This window comes from Saccopteryx bilineata, chromosome 9 (assembly GCF_036850765.1).
Source record: "Saccopteryx bilineata isolate mSacBil1 chromosome 9, mSacBil1_pri_phased_curated, whole genome shotgun sequence".
Lineage (NCBI taxonomy): Eukaryota > Metazoa > Chordata > Mammalia > Chiroptera > Emballonuridae > Saccopteryx > Saccopteryx bilineata.
Genome location: NC_089498.1, coordinates 41,380,616 through 41,402,819, shown reverse-complemented (window position 1 = coordinate 41,402,819; position 22,204 = coordinate 41,380,616). Strand labels below are relative to the sequence as shown.

General features: G+C 44.0%; 1 protein-coding gene across 1 annotated transcript; it reads right to left on the bottom strand.

Moving 5' to 3' along the window:
* Nucleotides 1-6,126, bottom strand: LOC136313610 (speedy protein E4-like). Its single transcript, XM_066244128.1, has 7 exons — nucleotides 6,018-6,126; nucleotides 5,286-5,501; nucleotides 4,590-4,648; nucleotides 4,075-4,160; nucleotides 2,290-2,461; nucleotides 2,047-2,121; nucleotides 1-114 (listed from the first exon to the last, which is right to left on the bottom strand). The coding sequence occupies exons 1-7, from the start codon at nucleotides 6,124-6,126 to the stop codon at nucleotides 1-3; spliced, it is 831 nt and encodes a 276-aa protein (XP_066100225.1).
* Nucleotides 6,127-22,204: the final 16,078 nt, after the last annotated feature.

Below are 22,204 nucleotides of genomic sequence, written 5' to 3'. Positions count from 1 at the left end.
CTAAGTTTTCTCGATTATCTGCGCAGGAGGCTCCTCTTTCCTGTCCTTGTGTCTGCCATTAGCATCTGGATGGTCATTGTGCTGAATACCCAAATCTCTCCTGGGCTGAGTGATCTAGAAGAGGAGAAAGAGATGGATGTCACATTTCAAAAAGGCAACTCTCCAGATAGAAAGACTATTTAAATTCTCGATCAATTCTAATAAGAGTTTAGGCTAACCTGTAAATCTGAGTTTATCTCTAATCATTCTCAACCCCACTCTTGAACCATTGTTTTCAAGTGTGATTCTTCAACTTTGATGACCCAGATTCTAAAAATTGTTAAGTATTGCGGGTAATCAGCTTTATAGCAAGGACTTTAGATGGTTCTATTCAGGGAGTAAGATGCTGCAAAAGTGTTGTTTTAGCCCACTCACACCTGGTCCTTCTGTACTACTGTACTTAAAACCTTAATGTGTCACCACACAACAGACATCGCTGACACATTTACATCACAAACCACAAGACCGGATGCCTGATCCCTAATGCTATCCCTGGATCTTAAGTTGAACCAGACTACCTTGTCTAACCTTGGCTAATACTATGGTCTGAGTATTTGTGGCTGCCTTAATTTATAACCTCAAAAATGATGATATTAAGAGATGGCGGCTGGCCCTGGCTGGATGGATCAGCAGTAGAGCTTCGGTCTGGCACGTGCAAGTCTTGGGTTAGATTCCCGGTCAGGGCACACAGGAGAAGTGCCTATCTGCTTCTCCAGCCTTACTCCTCTTCTTTCTCTCTATCTCTTTCTTCCCCTCCCGTAGCCAAGGCTCCATTGGAGCAGAGCTGGCCCTGGCACTGAGGTTGGCTCCATGAATGCCCCAAAGGGGCCTAGCATTGACCCCTGGTGGGCATGCTGGGTGGATTTCGGTCAGGCGTGTGCAGGAGTCTGTTTGCCTTCTCGCTTCCAACTTCAGAAAAATACAAAAAAATAAAATAAAATAAAAATAAAATAATAAATATAAATAAATAAATAAATAAAAGAGATGGTTGCCTTTGGGAGGTGATTAGGTCACTGGGTGTAGCAATTATGAATTATTGCCCTCGTAAAAGACCCCAGAGAGGTGCATTGTCCCTTCCAATGTGTAAGGACATGGTGAGAAGGTGGCCATCTGCAGCACAGATGACGGTCCTCAGCAGAGCCTGACTGTGCTGGCACCTGATCTCAGACTTGCAGCCTCCAGAACTGTGAGAAATAAATGTGTGCTGTGTATAAGCCCCCCAGTCTGGTGCTTTTTGTCCCAGCAGCCAGAATGGACTAAGAGAGCTAGTTCCAAAGATTTAAACCAAACCTTTGGTTAATCCTGTGCCCAAACCCGTCACTTTAATGTATCTATCGTAGAAAACCATGCTGGCACTAGTATTTCTCAAACTTCCCTCATTCTGACAGACTTCCTTGACCATAAACTTGAGGAGGGAATTGTGTAATTGTGCAAGAGGAGAGCTTGATGGATCAGGGCAAATGAAGAACACACAAGTGATCTGGCCATGGCCATTTGTTTGAGGGTATATTAGGATGAAAATATAGCGGGTCATGATGTATGTCATATTTTTGTATATAGAGACTATTCTATCTAACATTCTATTGTTTCAATAAGTCTCTATAGCTGGAATTCCTGAGGGATGGAATACCAAAGTGAATTAACAACAGAAAGTCAAAACACAAGATATGGAAAAAATGGAAAACTTCACTTTTCACAAAACTCAACATCTCAAGAAATCTAATATATGGACCCTGTTACTTTGGTTCAAATGATTTCAGTCCAATCATGAGGTCTGGCTCCCACACGTGCCACTGAGGTGAGTGTGTGTGTGTGGTCGTCAGCTTGTGTCCTGGAGCCTGTCAGAGCCTGGCTATGTGCCTGGTGGGTCCACTTCACAGTGTGTGGAACGGCGAGGGCGTCAGGGCGATGAGTGAGCATCCACCAATCGGATTGCTGGGATTTCCTAAGTAGACAACAAATCATTCCGTCTGTACCCATGAGGAGACCACCTTCCTTCAGACCCACCTTTGCCTCAGTGGCCTCAGAAATAAGGGTGCGATCGCGTCCCCACACCCAGAGCTCTGGATCAAAAGCCTGGATCTGGAAAGAGAAACAGCCCCCTGAGAAGATGATGAATCTCCAGGTGGACCCAGTCCCGCCCCTTGTCCAGCCCCCTATTCTGTCTCAGCCTCAAATCCCAAAGCTGATCCCCACGATCACTTCTGTCTCCAATGTGGCTGCCTCCGCCAAGTTCCCACAGCCACCTACCTCCTCACACTCTTCCCGGGTGACCCACGCCCTGTAGCCCATGGAGCGGAAGAACTGGAATCGCAGTTTGTGGAATGAGCGGCGTTGAGTGAGGTAGTGCTCCCCATAGAGGAAGGGAAGGATGGCCTGCTTAGGGGCGTGGTAATTCTCCTCCATATCTACAGCCAGGTAGCTGAGGACAGACACCAGGTGGCCAGTCAGCAGCAGGAGAGGAAGAACCCCTGGCTGAGGCCAGGTGCCCAGGAAGGATGGGGCTTCCTGGAGCCCTATCTAGTGTCACAGGGTGCCACCCACTCTTCAAGAGGCCACTGCTGAGCAGGGACCTGAAGGGCACCTCTCATACCTGGATGATGAACATAAAATCCTACTGGGAAGCCGGCCCCTTCCCTTTAACCTGCTGTGTGTGCACGCACCAGTCTCCCCATAGTGCAAGTACCTATGCTGCTCCCGTGGGTGGCCCTGACTGGTCCTTACTGTATTCACCACTTTCCTACCAGATGACTCATACAGGACTTGCTGTGGTGGTGCATTAACTCAAGAAAGCTTCTTGAATTCTCTTCTTCCCCTCACATTCCTTGGCACTGAGATGCAGTTTATAAGTTTTCATAGAATGAGTGAATGAATGAGTGCTTTGTCTCATAGCAAGTGCAAACCTGATAATCTCAGACTCAATATAACGTAAGCATCTGCAAAGTGATAAGAATTGTACTATTTAAGAAGCCATCGATATACTGACAGGTGCTGCCTTCAACAGGGGTCTAGTTTAATGGGATTGGCAAAAGAGAGGAAAGGGCATTAAAAATAACTAATTTAAAATAGCACATTTTAATGGAATTCTAATTAGAGTGCTACTGGAATGCAGGTTAGCGGGTCAGAGACGGTATCCAAAGATTTTGGTGTTTGAACTGTTTTTAAGAAAATGTCTTTTATTCAGATATATATGTGTAAAAATACCTAGACAGAAAATACAATAGGAAAAAAAAATAACAGGGAAGGGTGTTTCGGAGGAGCCTTGCAACAAAGAATGGAATATCGGGGTGGTAGGCAAGTTTGATGGAGATCCTAGAGAGAGCAGAATTCAAACTGAAAACTCTTGCCTTGATTTAGAACAAAATTAGTGAAATTGTTGGGGGGTTGAATTGGTTAACTTGTGATGTGCAAGGATTTTCAGAAAGATTTGTAACAAATTTCCCCAGGGAGCATTTTACAATACATAAAAATGTGCTATTTAATGGAGGTCTGAAATGAGGAGGAAGACCTCTACGTTTGGTGTTGTTATGAGGGGGGAACAGAGATACAGGAGAGAGAGAGGAACTGGACACGGAGAGTCTAACTCCTGTTTGCTGGGCGGCAGGGTGGTATCATTTCTTTATGAAGCATCTATGTTTTCTTTTGCTTTGTTCAGCCTTTCAAAAAGTGTTTATTGATATTAGAGACAGAGAAAGGGAGAGGGAGAGAGAGGAATATCTAAATCTATCTGTTCCTGTATGTTCCCTGACTGGGGATCGAACCAGCAACCTCTGCTGATTCCAGACAATGTTCTAACCAACCGAGCTATCCATCCAGGGCCTGCTTTGTTCAGCATTTTACCTGACATTTAGGTTGCTGGCTTTTGCAAAGAACACTGTAAAAAACATTACCGTTTTTAACTACAATCCTAATGGTTTTTTACACAGAGTGAACAGTACAAATAGGTTAAAAAAGATGAAAGTCAGAGACCCACTCTCCTCCCTCCATACTCCTAGGATTTGAATATTGACTGATGGGATTAAGCCTAATACTCACAGGGCCAGGAAGAAATGAATTCGCTGGTACTGCCAGGAGTAGAGGCCCGCGCGGCTGAAATAAGCTACCACCATGGACAGCAGATACTGAGGGAAAGAGGGAAATACATACATAAAAGAGGGCTCACACTGTGAAATAGGACAGGCAGTGGGATAAGGGAGAGGCTGATGCTACCAGGATGGCAAACGCGGAGGGTTGAGGGCAGGAGTTAGGATCTCCGGCATCAGGAGGGTCTTTACTAACCTGGAGCAAAGGGGAGTCCCCAGGCACTGCGAGGAGATCTGATGTGCTAACAACCATGGGGACAAGCCTTGTGCTCAGATCCCAGAGGAGCCATCCTAGTAGCAGGGCCCCCCCCACGCACATCCCCATCACCCCACTCCCTACCCCCATCCACACTATAAGAACCCCCTTGGTCCCTGAAGGGAAGCGGTGACAAGTCTTCATGTCTGAGAGAGAGCCCTAGGCATGAAAGGCTCTTTGTGGACAGATGGTGGAGCAGGGATACACCCTACCTTGTCAGAGATCATCAGATTTTTGTCCCAGGCCAGGAATTTTTTAATGACAGGATCCTCTATGAAAAGAGGGCTTATGTTAGCTTGACCAGAACAGGGTTGCCATGGGAGCATTGCAGGCAAAGAGGGCACCATGCCCCGCTTGGAGAAGTTTTAGGAGTTTGGCTGAGGGTGAGGCTGATGGGAAGAGGGACAGAGGAGATTGTTCCCTGAGCCAGGGAGTAGTGGTGACCACCATCCCCATTTACCCAGTCTGGGGTCATTGAGTGACAGGTAGGATGTCAGCAGCATATCTGCATGATTCAGATCTTTAGTAATGAGTGATGCTCCCTCATCGTGAGTGAACGTGCCCCTGCCAATGTCCCAGCACTCAGCCATTGTCTCCATTGACAGTCACATCAGGCTGGGAAGATGGCTTTATCGTCCCATATAAAATGAAGGTATTTATTTCAAAAGGCCAGTCTCAGAGCTACAATTGAAACTGAGCTATCTGATCCCAAGTGCAGACCCTTTTCAAGTCTAGCCCAACCCTGTATCATTTGTAAATGTCCCTGATGAGCAATCAGTACAGAGTCCTCCTAGGATAGAGAGCTTACCAACTAGCAGAGCAATCCTTTTCTATTGGAAAAGAGTAGTTATATAAATACATTTTTTTAAAGGATAGATTGGAGGGTGCTCTCCGGGGTCCCCTCCTACCGAGCAGCCTGGTGAAGGCCTTATGGTGCTCGGGTAGCACTGAGGACCGCCTGTGCCTCTTCAACTTCATCTTGAGCCCACACAGTGTGTCCACGACCCAGACGTCCTGAGCCCCAGGGGCAGACTCCTCTCTCTCCTCCTCTGTTGACTCCTCCCTCTTCCTCTTCCTCTTCCTGTCAGCTGACTGAGGCTGGGGTCTGGAATCTACACGGGGGGCTGAGGAAAGAAACCAGGCTACAATATAAAGTCTTTGCCTTTGGAATTCAGCTACTGGTCCATTAAACCCATCCCCACTCCATCCCACCTATTTCTCTCCCCAACCCCAGTGAGCAAACCCGTCCATCCTCTCCAGTGTCACAGACAACTGGCCTCCTCCCCAGCCATCTCTCCATCTTTCCCCTTCGGTGGAGTCCACCTGCCCCCTCCCATTCATCCTGCCATTGTTCTATGACTCTGTCCTCAAAACTTCTCCTTGTTTAAAGATTATTTCTCTTATTGGGGGGGAATCAAAGGAACTCTCCTCTGTTTCCTTTCTTCCCGTCTCTCATGCTGGGATCTCATCTCCTAACCCTCCTTCCTTGCTTCCCAGGCTATTTCTTCATGGGAATATGCTCTTCCCCAGCTCTTGTGATCTCCTCTAATCTCTCCTTTCTTTCACACACACTCTCACAGGTCTCCCTTCCTCCTCACTGGTCAGCCCTCTCCAATCCACTCTGTCCCCAGTTTCCTCACCTGATGGTCCTGGCAAGACTTCAACTACTCTCACCTCCAGAGGGCACCCTGAGGATCTAGGCTGGGGGCTCTGCTTCTCAGACTGGAAACTTGATTCACAATTGGCCATGTTTTTTTCCTAACTCTTTCTTTTTTGGATACCTAGACTATAAAGTCTTCTGGGTTTTCTGTGAATACACAGTCCTCTCAACTGATCCGTAGCTTAGAATGGAGAAAACCTCCAGTAAGATGCTGTTGGCACACCTCTGTTGCCAAGCACCACGGAATCTGGTCCTTCCAATCGGGAAGGTCGGAGGCCTCTGAGGTCATCGGTCATTCCAACCAGTCAACGTGTTTGAAGGATGCAAACATGTGTAACTGTCATGTGTGCACTTGTCCTGGAGCTTGGGGGCAAACACTGTCTCCTACCACTGACCCCACAACCTCTGACCAGCTTCCAAAACCATCCTCCTGTGTCAGCATCAGTTCTTACCCCTCCCTCGGGGATGCTGCGTTCTGAGCTTGAAATATGTTGGGCTCTTCCTTTCCCATTCCTATTCCAGAGCTTAGTCGGGTGGAAGAGGGAGGGATAGGGACATTTAGGAAAAACAAAAATTCTAAAACCTTATGAAAATGAAATCAGTGTTTAAAAAAGATCCCAGGTACATTGACTTTTCAAATTAAATGGTTACTTTAAAACAGTCCATTTGGCAAAGCTGATGGTTGCAGACACGCTGTACAGGGTTCTATAATGGGGGCAGGAATCCTATACCCTCAGGCAAGTTTTAGTCTGAGAGACATTGTAAGGACTTAAAATCCTAGAAATAGTACATTTGCTCTCATACTTCAGATGATGTCTACAATGTGGGGGATTCTATGGATCACCCAAAGCTCCTCAATGTAGAAAAGAAAAAAACCACCTCCAGTCTTCATTTCAAAATGTTCAGCCTGTGTATTTCACTCTTGACCCAGAAGTTTCACTACACTCATGTCCTATGAATAAAATGTCACACTCACAAAAAGAATAAGTGGAAAATCTTCGAGACAAAAAAATGATGCTGTCTGTGCAGGTGTGGAGTGCAGAAAAGACACTAACCAACTTGGTGTTCTGCAGAATCAGGGGACAGTCCTTCTGAAATGCCTGCCTGTCTTATACCATTGCTGTGCACCTGGCTATTGAATCTTTTCTTTCATTTTCTTTCTTTCTTTCTTTCTTTCTTTCTTTCTTTCTTTCTTTCTTTCTTTCTTTCTTTCTTTCTTTCTTTCTTTCTCTTTCTTCCTTTCTTTCCTTCTTTCCTTCCTCCCTTCCTCCCTCCCTCCCTTCCTTCCTTCCTACCTTCCTTCTTTCCTTCCTTCATTCCTTCCTTTTTTCCTTCCTTCCTTCCTTCTTTCATTCTTTCCTTCCATCTTCACTTATTGTGGTAAAATAACATAAGAATTCACCATTTTAACCACACTTAAGGGTAAATTCAGTGGCGTCGAGCACATTCACATTGTTGTGCTACAATCACCACCGTTCATCTCTGGAACATTTTATCTTCCCAAACTGAGTCTGCATCTATTAACTACTAACTCCCCATCCTCTCCCCCAGCCCGTGGCAGCCACCATTGTATTACTTTCTGTATCTATGAGTTGGACTACTCTAAGGCCCCCATATAAGTGGAATAATACAGTATTTGTCCATTTATTTCTGGCTCATTTATAAGCACAATGTCCTTAAAGTTCCTCCATGTTGTAGCATGTGTCAGAATTACTTTCATTTTTAAGGCTGCATAATATCCATTCTATAGGGCACATTTTGTTACCCAAAGATCGGCTGATGGACAGTTGGGTTGTTTCTACCTCTCGGCTCTGAGTCTTGTTTTTGATCCTTTGTGTGAACTTTGATGAGAAATTCAGGATATACCCAAACATTTATTTTTATTTTTATCACATATTTTTAATCAGGTTGTACTAAGCATGAGTGAAGTCAGATCAGTTCATGCAGAAAACAGTCCAAGGGGTCCTTGTGTTATGACACAGTTCTGTTCCTACAACAGTGACATAACCCGAATTTTGTTGTAAGTCGAAACACACCCTAGCCTAAGTCACTTACCTATCCTAACACAGTTGTAAAATCATAATCTAGAATATAAAAACAACTGAGCCACAGAAAAAGGAAAATCACATAAATATACTGTATTGTACACTATACTGTAGTAACAGAAAAAAATGACAAAAAGTGAGTGTAAGTAAAATTTTTTACGTTTATTCCTGTGCTTGGCTTGCACACTGGAAGGGGCATTGCAAGGTGGGAAAGTGATCTATTGGGAGGAGGAAGCTGGAGCGACAGGGAACCTGCAGAAGGTGCTGGAGATACTGGGTCAGGTGAATCAGGATTGCCTAAGGAACATGCAGGAGACACTGGAAAGGATTCTACCTGTACTATAGGTGTTTCATCTCGAGAAGCAGCTGATGTAGAGGGTATAGGATCTGTTTCAGGCCTCTATCTTCTTAAAGATTTGTTCCAGGCTAGTCTGGAAAGTTGATGACGTCTTCTCTTCCAAAATCTTCCTATAGCATTCCAAGGCATCCAAACAGCTCTGTAGACTTTTCTGAATCTGTCATCACTGAGGTTCTCAGCCTGAAATTCTGCCAACCCATCCTCCACATAGGAAAACCTTCTGCCAACTCTTGGTAGTAAATCTCTTGGGTGCTGGTGTTTCTCTCTCTTCCTCTTCAATCAGCTGCTTCTTCAGGTGAAGGAGGTCCTCGGGAGACAGCTCCTTCCATGTGATGCCAGTAGCTCTATCATTTAGTAGCCATGATAAAGTCCAAAAGTCGTCAAAGCAACACAAATGGAACACTTGTGCTTTTAGCAGTCCAAACAGGTATAGGTAAGCATACTGTGGGACGCCAACTCCCTCACTCATACAACACATTACTGCGTATTCTTCTGCTGTGTGCGACCAAACTATATAGTTTACCCACATAGTCCATAAGTATGACACTAACGTCATAAACCCAGAGGCGGATCAAGGTTGGTTGAGGCCTCAGGCATGGAAGAAAATATTGGGCCACTTAAAAAAAGAGACAGGAAAAATAAAAATACATGTTAATCATATTTTTAAATAAATAAAAAATATTATGTACTATTAATGTTAAAATTGCACATATGAAACCAAACTTGATATCATTAGAAAAAAGTGTAAAGTTGGGGTTTAGCGGGCCCTTCAGAAGTCAGGGTCCAGGGCATGCACCCAGTGCACTCGCTGTTTAATCCTCCTCTGCATCAGCTAAAAACTCATTTCTCAATTTTTTAAACTTTTTATGGGAGTGAGTGTCGTAAACTCGAAATGTCATATGTGGAGACTGTCATAACCCGAGGACCCCCTGTATAGAAGTTTTTCAAAACATTAAAACTAGAATGACTATATATATGATGCAGCAATTCCAGTTCTGGGTATTTATCCAAAAGAAATGAGAACAGGATATTGAAGACATAGCTGTACCTCCATGTTAATTGCAACATTATTCACAATAGCCAAGATATGCAAACAACCTGTGTCCAGCAGCGGATCAATGGGTACAGAACATGTGATATATATATTATATAGATATATAACTTAAATAAGATTTCAGACATATTCATGTGTAGAGAGATAGGTATCTTTTTTTTTTTTTTTTTTTTTTTTTGTATTTTTCTGAAGCTGGAAATGGGGAGAGACAGTCAGACAGACTCCCGCATGCGCGGGATCCATGACCGGGATCCACCCGGCACGCCCGCCAGTCCGACGCTCTACTGCTGAGCCAACCGGCCAGGCCTGAGAGATAGGTATCTTGTTCAAGTTTGAGAAATAAGGAAATCTTGCCATTTGTGACAATATGGATGGATATTCAGGGTATTATGCTAAGTAAAATAAATCACACAGAGAAAATAAATTCTTCATGGCATCACTAATATGTGTTATTTAAAAAAAATAAAATAAGAAAGAAAAAAGTCAAACTCAGTGGAACAGAAAGTAGAAAAGAGGTTTCCAGCAGCTGGTGCGTGGGAACAGGCAAAGGCTGACAGTGAGTGCACACTCTGTATAAGATGAACAGACTGAGGGTCTCATCAACAACATGGGGGATTTGGTCGATAGCACTGCTGTACAACTGAAATTTGCTAAGACAGTAGAACTTAAGTGTTCTCTCTCTCTCACACACACAAAACAGGCACACATGTGACATAGTAAGTATGTTGACTGGATAGAGAGAATTCTATCACAATATATACATATGTTAAATCACTATGATGTCCACTTTAAATACTTTATAATATTGGCATTGATCAAGTGGCTCAGCCAGGGGACCCCAAAAGTTTTACACAGGGGGCCAGTTCACTGTCCCTCAGACCGTTGGAGGGCCGCCACATACAGTGCTCCTCTCACTGACCACCAATAAAAGAGGTACCCCTTCTGGAAGTGCGGCAGGGGCTGGATAAATGGCCTCAGGGGTCTGCATGCGGCCCATGGGCCGTAGTTTGGGGATGCCTGGTAGAGTGTTGTCCAGATTCGCCAAAATTCTGGGTTTGGTCCCTGGTCAGGGCACATACAAGAATCAACCAATCAATGCATGGATAAGTGGAACAACAAATTGCTGTTTCTCTCTCACACACATCCTTCCTCTCTCCTTAAAACCAATAAATAAAAATTTAAAAACCTGACTGGTGGTGGTGGTGCAGTGGGTAGAGCATCAGTCCAGAATGCTGAGGTCCCAGGTTCAAGACCCAATGCCACTGGCTTGAGCTCAGATTCATCAACATGATTTCAAGGTCGCTTGCTTGAGTCCAAAGGTTGCTGGCTTGAGTCCAGGGTTGCTGGCTTGAGCAAGGGGTCACTGGCTCGGCTTGAGTGCCCCGGTCACAGTATGTATGAAAAGCAATCAGTGAACAACTAAAGTGGCAAAACTATGAGCTGATGCTTCTCACCTCTCTCTTCTTGTGGATCTGTCTCTCTAAAAAAATAAAATAAAATAATTTACATTTCCATCAGCAGTGTGTGAGCACACTGCTGGTGGAATGTAAATAAGTACAATTGCTATGGAAGAAAATATGGTGGTTACTCAAAAAATTAAGAATAGAGGCCTGACCTGTGGTGGCACAGTGGATAAAGCGTCGACCTGGAAATGCTGAGGTCGCTGGTTCGAAACCCTGGGCTTGCATGGTCAAGGCACATATGGAAGTTGATGCTTCCAGCTCCTCCACACTTCTCTCTCTCTCTTCCTCTCTGTGTCTCTCTCTCCCTCTCTCTCTCCTTTCTAAAAATGAATAAAAAATAAAATAAGCCCTGGCCGGTTGGCTCAGCGGTAGAGCGTCGGCCTAGCGTGCGGAGGACCCGGGTTCGATTCCCGGCCAGGGCACACAGGAGAAGCAACCATTTGCTTCTCCACCCCTCCGCCGCGCTTTCCTCTCTGTCTCTCTCTTCCCCTCCCGCAGCCAAGGCTCCATTGGAGCAAAAATGGCCCGGGCGCTGGGGATGGCTCTGTGGCCTCTGCCTCAGGCGCTAGAGTGGCTCTGGTCGCAACATGGCGACGCCCAGGATGGGCAGAGCATCGCCCCCTGGTGGGCAGAGCGTCGCCCCTGGTGGGCGTGCTGGGTGGATCCCGGTCGGGCGCATGCGGGAGTCTGTCTGACTGTCTCTCCCTGTTTCCAGCTTTGGAAAAATGCAAAAAATAAAAAAATAAAATAAAAAAAAATAAAAAAATTAAGAATAGAACCTTATTCTTATGACCCAGCAATCCCTCCACTAGATATCTACCCCAAAAGCTTGAAAACATTGGTACGTAAAGACACATGCACCCCTATGTTTATTGCAGAATTATTCACAGTGACCAAGACATGGAAACAACCAAAGTGCCCCTCAAAGGAGGATTGGATAAAGAAAATGTGGTACATATATACAATAGAATACTACTCAGCCATAAGAAATGACCACATAGGGTCATTTATGACAATATGGATGGACCTTGAGAACATTATCCTGAGTGAAATAAGTAAATCAGAAAAAGCTAAAAACTGTATGATTTCACAGACAGGTGGGATATAAAGCTGAGACTCATAGACATAAACAAGAGTGCAGTGGTTACAGGGAGTAGAAGATGTACGGGAGGAGGTCAGGGGATGGGAAAAGGATGTAAAGAGGGACAAATATAAGGTGACAAAAATGATTTGTCTTTAGGTGATGATATACAACATAATTGACTATTCAAATGATGGAGTGAGTTTGCTTGAAATCTATGTACACTTATTATTCAATGTCACCCTGTTAAAATTAATTTTCTAAATAAAAATAAAATTTTATAAGATAAATCTTATAATGTTATGTTAACTGTTTCTAGGTAAAGCTGAAATTTTTAAGAATCTGGTCACGTGAGGTGGAGCGACTCGGTTTCCCCGTTGTTTGCAGTCAGGGATTTCATGGTTGGCTGAGGTCTCGGGACCAGGTGCACCGCCCGGGGTTCCTCCACAGCTTCCAAGGCCAGGCTGTCCTAGGAACCCCTCCAGGGGGGAGGGCGCTGTCACATGATGACAGGTGTCCCACCCTGTTACAAGGTCAACCCCTACAAAGCAAGTTTGAGTTTGAGGAGACAGATTTACAAATTCTGAAAACAGGTGCCAGTTATGCTAATAGAATCGATGCATTAGAGAGAAGACACAAACAGGGAAAACACAGGAAACTAATGAGACAAGTAGGGCAGGAAAGGCTTTTTCAAGGTCAATGTCAAAAGGGATGAAAAGTAGGAAGAGAAAGCAGAAGGATTTGAGCACACACACAAATAAATGAGTACATGACATAAAATAAAAGTTTAAAAATTATGTTAGAAAAGCAGGTGACAAATTGGGGAAAATATCTGCAATTTCGACTTATTCAAAAAGAGAAAATTTTATATTCTAAATACCTTAATGAAGCTGCAGTAAGAGGTGGACACCTGCTGCTTCTAGCTGAGAAATTATCACAGGGTCCAGATTTCCATCCCAGCTCAACAAGCTTTCAAAATGTGCGACATTCATGAAAAGACAGTTTTTAGCCATTTGGAGAAAGAGTGAGCCCTGAGAGGGTCCAGCTCACTGCCCAGACAGAGTCCCAGCCTCGGAACGGGGAGGAGGCTCTGGGGGAGCTCAGCATGTATCTGAGCTGAAGGGACAGTGTTGGAATTGAAGGCAGATGGCAGCTGGTGTTTGAGGACAGAGAACTAGAGGGGAGTAGGGTGCAGAGGGCACCCCAGGATTTCGCTGAGCACCGGTCAGTGCACATGGTGGAGGTGAGAACTGGAGGCCGGGACCCAGGCTGATGGCGCTTTGCTCATCTTCACCGCAAGGCTTCCTTCTTCGGTGCTGGGAGCAGCTCCCATCCTTTACATGCTGGAAATGGAAAAGATCATCTGGAAATGCAACCTGCAGGTTTCCTGGCTCAGGCCCGAGATGGGGTCACTGTCACTCACATCCCAGCCTTGCATCAGTGAGAATTCAGGCACAGGCCATGCTCAGTAGCAGCAGGACCTGGAGAAGACCGTTCCTGGGGAAGCAGCCACTTCCAAGAGTAGCTCTGGAGAAGCACAGGTTTTGTGCAGGATGAGTTTAATGCTGAGGGTCGAACTCAAGGCAGGTAATGTCCCAGTCTCTGTCACCAGGGACTTTAGCCTAGCCACTAGGCACCTAGCTCTGGGCTGTAACTACCTGTGTGTCATGGAGATACGAGAGGTTTTCATTTTCTTTGGGAGAAGGGCAATAATGGCCACCCAGACCAGCAGGTGAATTTACAGTAGACTATGAAAGAACGTGCAGTGAATGGTGCTGTGCTTTCACAGGCGATGGTTACCCTTTACCATGGGAGCGCGTCTGTAATGATTGCTCTTGCTATCATTAATGGGACCTAGATGGAAAGATGAGGTTTGTTTCTTTCTTTGCAATTTCCTTAGTGTTTCACCTGCCATGGCCGCACTGTCTTGCTTTTTTTTGGTTCTTAAACAACCAACAGAGCTTTTGGTGACCAGCTGAACTTGAGTTTAGGGCTCTGGTGGGGACACCCTGGTGCTAGGCTGAACTGGCAGCCCCAGGGAAGGCGGTAGGGACCCTCTCCCACCCCTCCCCCAACTCTCTGCACAGTATAGCACCTCTGTGTAACCTGAGACAGATCCGACCTAACCACAGTTTTCCTGTCTCATCATGTTGTTAATCAACACAACAAATCTTCACAGCTGGTAACTGCCACTTGCTCTCATCCCCCACCCTTTTCTGTACACCAGTGCAAAAGCAAGGAGCAAAACTTGAAGCATTGATTTGCCTCTGAAGTAAGGATTATTGTGGGAACACCTCAACCCCCTGCAAGCAGATACACTCCCCCACACCCTGAGTTTGAACCACATGTTTTCTTCCTCTCGGAACCCCTACTGCTAGGCCAACATGGGAACCCAGATGCTGAAGGGAATGATACCACATTTGTCTCCTCTGGGTTTGAGAAACAAAAGGGATTATGAACAGGAACAGTGAAAGAACACCTCCGGAGGATGTGACTCTTTTAAAGGGGTTGGTTGGTCTTTTCAAAATGTCAACCAATTGAAAATGGCAACTGAGTATAGACAAGTACTGTCACATGAGACCTGGCAAAAAGCCTCAACTAACAGCTCTCTGTTTCTGAAGTGGGCCCGCCCCAGGTAGTGCTCAGCCCGGCTGGCGCACTGGGACCTACGGGGACCATGTGTGACTGTGCCACGGGAGCCTGGTACAGCTGTGACCTGGAGAGGGATTTGAGGGCATAGGGGTGCGCCTTCAAGTGGTACAGGGCAGGCAGACCTTGACCCTGTCACTAGGTTGCTTGCCAATAGACTTCTGCGGCTGCTTAGTCCCTAGTACGGCTGCATAGTATGGTGGCAATGGAAGAGGAGTGTATGGACTTCTGCTCACCAGGCAGCATGTTAGGAGTAGATACTGCACAGTGTGTTTTAAGGAATTTCATCTATTGTATTATCTTTCCTTCCTTGCACTCCCTTCCATCCTTGGTGGACAATCTCCTTCATTTCTCTTCCATTCTCATTCCATCTCCCAAGCACATAGACCCAGAACCTTAATCAGCTCCCTTTCTCCCATCTCGTCTCCCTGTGTGGGAATGTGCAGTACTCAATTAGCGATGTCTGCCGCGGGCGGGGCAGAGGGGAGGTGAGAGCAATGCCAAGTAAGTGATGTATCTACCATTTGATTCTTGAATTTTTTATAATTGTGGTAAAATACACATAACATGAAATCTACCGTCTTAATCATGTTTCAGTGTGCAGTTCAGTAGTATTAAGTACAGTTACACTGTTGTGCAATCCATCTTTAGAACTCTTTCATCTTGTAAAACTGAAATTCTACACCCATTAAATAGCAATAGCCCTCATCCTCCAGCCCTGGCAATCATTCTACTTTCTTTTTTTTTTTTTTTTTTTTTTTTTTTTTTAAATTTTTTTTTTTTAATTTTTTATTTATTCATTTAGAAAGGAGGGGGGGAGAGAGAGAGAGAGAGAGACAGACAGACAGAGAAGGGGGGGAGGAGCTGGAAGCATCAACTCCCATATGTGCCTTGACCAAGCAGGCCCAGGGTTTCGAACCGGCGACCTCAGCATTTCCAGGTCGACGCTTTATCCACTGCGCCACCACAGGTCAGGCTCATTCTACTTTCTGTTCCTATGTCCTTGACTACATGAGATACATGGGATCATGGAGCGTTTGCCTTTTTGTGACTGGCTTATATCACGTAACATAATGTCCTCAAGCTTCATCCATGTAGCATGTGTCCGGATTGCCTTCCTTCCTAAGGCTTAATAATATTCCATTGTATGTACATACCACATGTGTCATCTGTGAATGGGTTACTTCCGTATTTTGGTCACTCTAAATAATGCTGCTGTTAACATGGCTGTACAAATGGCCAGAGGTTGAACCCACTGATTAAGAATCAGATGTGCTAGTTAAAAATATGTATTGTCTGGAGACCATCATTCAATTGATCCAGGATTGCGCTCAGAAATCTGTACTTCTGAAAAAAAGCCCTAGGATATTCTCACAATTGGGCACTTTAGAAATTGCTGTCTAAATCACCAATCAAAGGTCTCTCTACCCTCCACAAAGCCTTTACCTTTGGGTCATAAATGGCCTCAAACTGTTTGCCAGTTACCTTATATATCTTGGTCTTATATTCCCACCTGGACTGCAAATTCATAAAATTTGCTATCTGAACTCAAAGGGGTCATAGGGACCATATAATCTGTTCTACCAAGGACATACCTTAGTTCATTTTAGGACTGGATCTAAATCCAAAATTCCCTCTACTTAGTGGTGATTTAAATTTTTGTTTTCCCACTGCCAAGGCAGGCCAGCACTTTACTTTTAAGAAAGATAGTGTGACTACTGTAGTCTTGGTGAAAGGTTGGGTGCTTATATTTACACCTTCTACTGCTCTGAGAAACCCTGTCAATCAATGTTTAGTACAGCATCATGAAGTATAAGCTACTGAATGACAAATAAATCTAACCTGAGCCTACCATAGCCCAAGGTACACAAATAATTGCCTTGACTTTTAGGACAAGTTCAAGTCCACGTCAGCTGTGAGACCCTGGACCAGTATAACTGTTATTTTATTATACTTTCTTCTTTAAGTCATAAATCATAAGAGATTGCATTAATTGAACATCTCTTACCAGGTGCTGTTTAGATGGATTACCTGGATAATTTGATAGGCCTACAAGATAATGAAAGCTTGGATTTATTTTTTCATGCAGTTAGAAGAGGGGAGGCAGAGACAGACTCCTGTATGTGCCCTGACCAGGATCCACGCGGCAAGGCTAGTAGGGAGCAATACTCTACCCATCTGGGACGTTGCTCCATTGCTCGGCAACTGAGCTCTTTTTAGTACCTGTGGCAGAGGTCATGGAGCCAGCCTCAGTACCGAGGGCCAACTCATTTCAATCGAGTCATGGCTACAAGAAGAAAGGGAGAGAGAGAGACAGAGAGAGAGAGACAGAGAGAGAGAGAGAGAGAAAGATAGAGAGGCAAGAGGGGAGAAGTGGAAAAGCCGATGGACAGTTCTCCAGTGTTTCCTGTACAGGAATCAAATCTGGGACATCCACATGCCAGGCTCGACCACTGAGCCAACTAACCAGGGGTGAAAACTTGGAAATTTTAAGTTGACTTGTCCAGGGTGGTTTGCTAACAAGTGACAACAAAGCTTGAATTTGAGGTCAGGCTGATTTATTAATCCATTTTCTTAATTGCTGTGCGATTTTGCATTGATGAAAAGAGAAGGCAAGTAAAATACTAACAGAGTGTGTATGTAGTTCATTCAAGAATCTCAGTAAACGGCCATTGTCATCTTCACTGCACCAGCCACTAACCCTTCCTTACAGGAATCTTATTATGTACCAGGCATGGTTTTAAGCACTTAACATATATTTATTTGCAAAATAACCCTATGAAGTAGTACTGTTATAATAGATTTTACAGATGAGCAATCTGAGGCACAAAAAGATTATGTAACCCAAAGTTATATAGCTGGTAAGTGTCAGAGGTGGGATTTGAACTAGGGAGTCTGGCTCCATTCTTTAGCCATTACCCAGTACACTGTGCTGTTTTCCATGTGGTAAATGGAAAAAAGTACTAATAATGATGATAAGTAGTAAGACCCTCAGAGTCTTTCAACATAATATTTTTCTACATGCTTTCCTTGTGGGCATGCCCTTAAGATAAAAACATATACGATAGTAGATACAAATGTTCTTTTTTATGTCTTCCCTTTCTGCCTTCTCAAAATTCTTATATGGTTCAATCTAATGCTATTTCACATCATCTCATTTCTTAGTCATTTTGGAAGTGACCTCTAGGGAAGGGAAGTTCATGGGATCATTTTATCTTTTAAGCTGAGAGAAACTTTTGGAATTCTCCAGGACAGAGGTCTCTAAAATAAAATGCTTGTACCCTACAGGTTACACAAACTTATCCATCAGAGATGGAGAAGAAAATACTAGTATAAAACCAAAATTAAGGGCCCTAGTGATCTTTCTATTGCTAAGTCCAATGGACATATCCTAGACACTATCGTAATGACTCCTTAGATCCAGCTGACTCTTCTTGAAGTATTTGTCTCCCTTAACTGAGTGAGGTCACACTCTGGTCCCTTTACTTTGCTTTCATTGGTTGCTCCTTCTCATCCTCTTTTACAGGCTTCCTATTTCCTGCATTAAAAAAAATTAATGTATGGATTGACGTGGCATCCTCATTTGCTCTATGTATCAGAAGATCATAGACCATGTACAGTGCGTCCCATGTCTAAGGCAAGAGTGAAGCATCTACAGCAGCATGGACAAAGCACCTTCCTTGTTACTTTTTCCCCCAGTATATTTATGAATGCTGTTATAGGATAAATTACATTCCCCAAAAAGATATGTTAAAGTCTTAACTCCCAGATCTCAGACTGTGACTTATTTGGAAACAAGGTCATTGTAGCTACATTTAGTTAGGTTACATGGCATCATATTGAATTAGGATGACACACCTTATATAGCTGGCATCCTTATTTAAAAAAAAGAGAGAGAGACATAGAGAAAGAGACACTCTGAGAGAAGACAGCTATGGGGTGACAGAACACATTGCAATGAAGAATCAGCAAGCCAGGAAGGCCATGGATTGCCAGTGAGCAAGAGGTGAAGAATGATTCTTTCCTACAGGTAGCAGAGGGAGTGAAATAACAGCCACAGAAAACTAATACATTTGCCTACTTATACTTGTGAATCCAGTTTCCCCATTTACATGAAAGTACCTCTCACTTAATGGGTACTCTGCAAAGACACCTCCAGTTGAAGATTATGTAAGCAGGGTGGACTACATGGGCACAGCGGCACTGCCCCACCCCACTGTCACCACTATGTGGGAAAAATAAAAACAGCTCCCTCAAACCTAGTAAGGAGTCAGCCAAAAACATCTTGAATTATAAGATATTTGATCTATGAATATTGTTTATTATTATTCTTATAATAAATTAATCTTACATCAAATCATATTTTGCCTTGAGACAATAGCTGATGATAGCATTGGGCCATCACAATCAGCAGAATATTTAATATTCTTTATTTCATCTTTATCTCATCCTTTAAATATTTTATTTTTATGCTTTCTAATACTATATGCATTATTTCTTTAATTAAAGCATGTATTTGTACTTCATAAATGAAAACCTAAATAACTGCCTATCTAGTGACAATCCATGCTCATGTTTTCAAATTAATGGGGTCCGTGATCAAATCTGAAGGCCCCTGAGTTAGCCAACAGTCACCCATTTTATATGCGTAAGGAAAAAGGTTCAGAGTGGTTATGTGAATAGGTTACTATGGTCAGAACTTGAACTTGGGTTTTCTGACTCCAGGCCAGGGTGAGACTCCAGAAATGCTCTCTTCCTCAAAGCTGTAGTGAGATGCACTCATTGCCCTGTCTTAGTGTCACGAGGCCTTGGGAGATTTTGAGTAAGATGCTCTTGCTTAGCAAGGCTTGTGGAAGCACAGGCATTCCAGCAGGCTGATATGGGCATGAGTTCTGGCTCTGCTACCCAGCTGTTGTGTGACCTGGGGCAAGTAAGTGACCTAACCTCTTCAATCCTTACTTTTCTCAATTATAAGATGTGAAAAATTGTGCTTATGGCATAGAATTGTTTTTAATGAATAAATTAAGTACTGTCAAGTGTAAATTACACCTTCCTTAAAGTCTAATTGCAGTAGTAATAGTTGATTGCTATTGAGATTATAAAGGTGCAGGAGATGTACTTCTGTCTTATGTATGGAAGTGTTCCTGGGACTGAGGGATAAGACCTATGTCAAGATAAGACTATGAAATTTGCTTGGCTGGGCAGGTGGCACAGAGGTGGTTTGATGCTGCTTGTGGCACCCAGCCCAGGAACCAGTGATGGCTTCTGTGGGCTGATATTGACCAGGTGAAGACCTGTGATTCTCACTACATTTCTCTGATCCCAGGTCACATTTTTGATGTTATGCTAAGTGAAATAGTCAGAGAAAGACAAATACCATAAGATTTCACATATATGTAAAATCTAAAGAGCAATATGCACGAACAAGCAAACAGAAACAGACCCATAGATACAGAGAACAGAGTGATGGTTGCTGGGGTTGGGGAGAGTCAGGGGGATTGGGTGAAAAATACAGATTGGTGCCCTGGCCAGTTGGCTCAGTGGTAGAGCATTGGCCTGGCATGTGTAAGTCCCACGTTCGATTCCCAGCCAAGGCACCCAGGAAAAGTGCCCACCTGCTTCTCCACCCTTCCCTCTCTCCTTTCTCTTTATCTCTCCCTTCCTCTCCCACAGCCAAGGCTTCATTGGAGCAAAGTTTGCCTAGGCACTGAGGATGGCACCATGGCCTCCAACTGAGGCACTAGAGTGGCTCTGGTTGCAACAGAGCAGCACCCCAGATGGGCGGAGTATCGCTCTCTAGTGGGCATCGGGTGGATCTGGTCAGGTACATGAGGGAGTCTGCCTCTCTGCCTCCCTGCTTCTCACTTCAGAAAAAAAAATACAGATTGGTATTAATAGCAATACAGATTGGAAGTTAAAAAACAGTCATGGGTATGTAAAGTACAACATAGGGAATATGGTCAATAATACTGTAATAACTTTGCTCAGTGTCACCTGGGTACTTGAAGTATTGAGGGAACACTTAGTGAAGTATATGGTTATCTAATCACTAAGCTGTACACCTGAAACTAATATAAAATAATATTGAATATAGAGTGTAATTTAAAAAATTAAAATTAAAAAAATCTCCATGGCTCATTGAGAGTCATATTATTTCTCTTGTCTCAATCACAGGCTAATTAATTGTATTGATGGAGAAGCCTCTTTCTTACCTCAACCCATTCTTCAGTCCACTGTCATCTGGATTTTACCCCTTAACTGTCTGGAACATGCCCCACCAAGGACAATAGTGACCTTGTAGTCAAGTCCAATGGATACCTCTGGATTGTTACCATGACTCCTTGCCACCGTTGTCACTGTTGGATAATTTGATCCCTCTTTCTTCTGGAAGCATGCTCTTTTTCCTGGTTGAGAAATAGCACATTCTCTCACACCCCCTTTCTGCGCATGCTCCTTCGCACTTTCCTTTGCTGCCTGACATTCTTCTGCCCTGTATTTATATGCTGGGACCTCTCTCAGCTCCGCCCTGTGCCCCTATTCTTCCTGCACTATTCCATCAGTGGGCATGGCTTTCACTCCACTTGGCATCACTGATTCTCAAACAGGGGGAGGACTGTCAAAATTGCCTGCCAGGAGGAAGCCTTGTTCAAACTACATATGCAATTGTAGGGGTTCTGAATGTACCATCTGTCACTGACATTCACTATCATTGTGGTCTTTTCAGGTATGGTAGGTCCTCAGTTGTGTCTGTGTGTGTTGAGGAGCATTTATTTAATGCTGACATATCCCAAGCTGTCAGCTGTACTTTTAGGTGCTACTACACATATCCACTTGGATTTCCACTAGGCACATCACACTCAATCTGACTCAAGTGACACTTAGCTCTCCCATAAACTTGCTCCTTTTTTTGCATCTCCAGTTTCAGTGATTGGAACCACCATTGGAACAGTTGCTCAAGCCTAAAGTGAGTCATCACCCTTGACTATTCTTCTTCTGTTACCACCTACCTGATGCCCACAATCAATTACCAAGCCCTTGTGAATCTACCTTCTAGAAAATCACTTGCATCAGATCAGTTCTCTTCTTTCTCACTGATGCTATACTCCTTACTTCCATCCAATTTCCACTGTGTAGTCCCCTGGCCGCACTTAGCCCTGCTCAAAGGCAATTCCATCATGGCTCCCTCTGTTTTAGTGCGTTAGGGGTCCTTGTTGCCCTCAGGACTCAGTTGGCCCCACCCACCTCTTTAACATCATTCCTTGCCGCTTCTCATCTTAATCTCTACATTTTGGCCATACTAGGGAGGCCTTTAGGGATTGTCCAGACAAGAATATACTGGAAAATGAAAGAGGGATCTGTTAGTAACTTCTCTGGGACAGTACGAGAAGACTAGAACTATCCCAAGAAAACCAGGAGTTATAGTCAACCCAAGTCATACTGAACCTTACTCACATGTGCTTTGTTTTTTGTTATCACTAGACCTTTGTTTTAAAGCCTCCTCCACCTGGGAGTCTTTT

Excerpts from the sequence above, each read along its gene's own strand:
- LOC136313610 (XM_066244128.1), bottom strand. The coding sequence starts at position 6,126 with ATGGCCAATTGTGAATCAAGTTTCCAGTCTGAGAAGCAGAGCCCCCAG. Across the intron at positions 4,161-4,589 it reads ATCTGATGATCTCTGACAAG|TATCTGCTGTCCATGGTGGT; the intron begins GTAGGGTGTATC and ends TCTTTCCCTCAG. Across the intron at positions 115-2,046 it reads CTGAGGCCACTGAGGCAAAG|ATCACTCAGCCCAGGAGAGA; the intron begins GTGGGTCTGAAG and ends CTCCTCTTCTAG.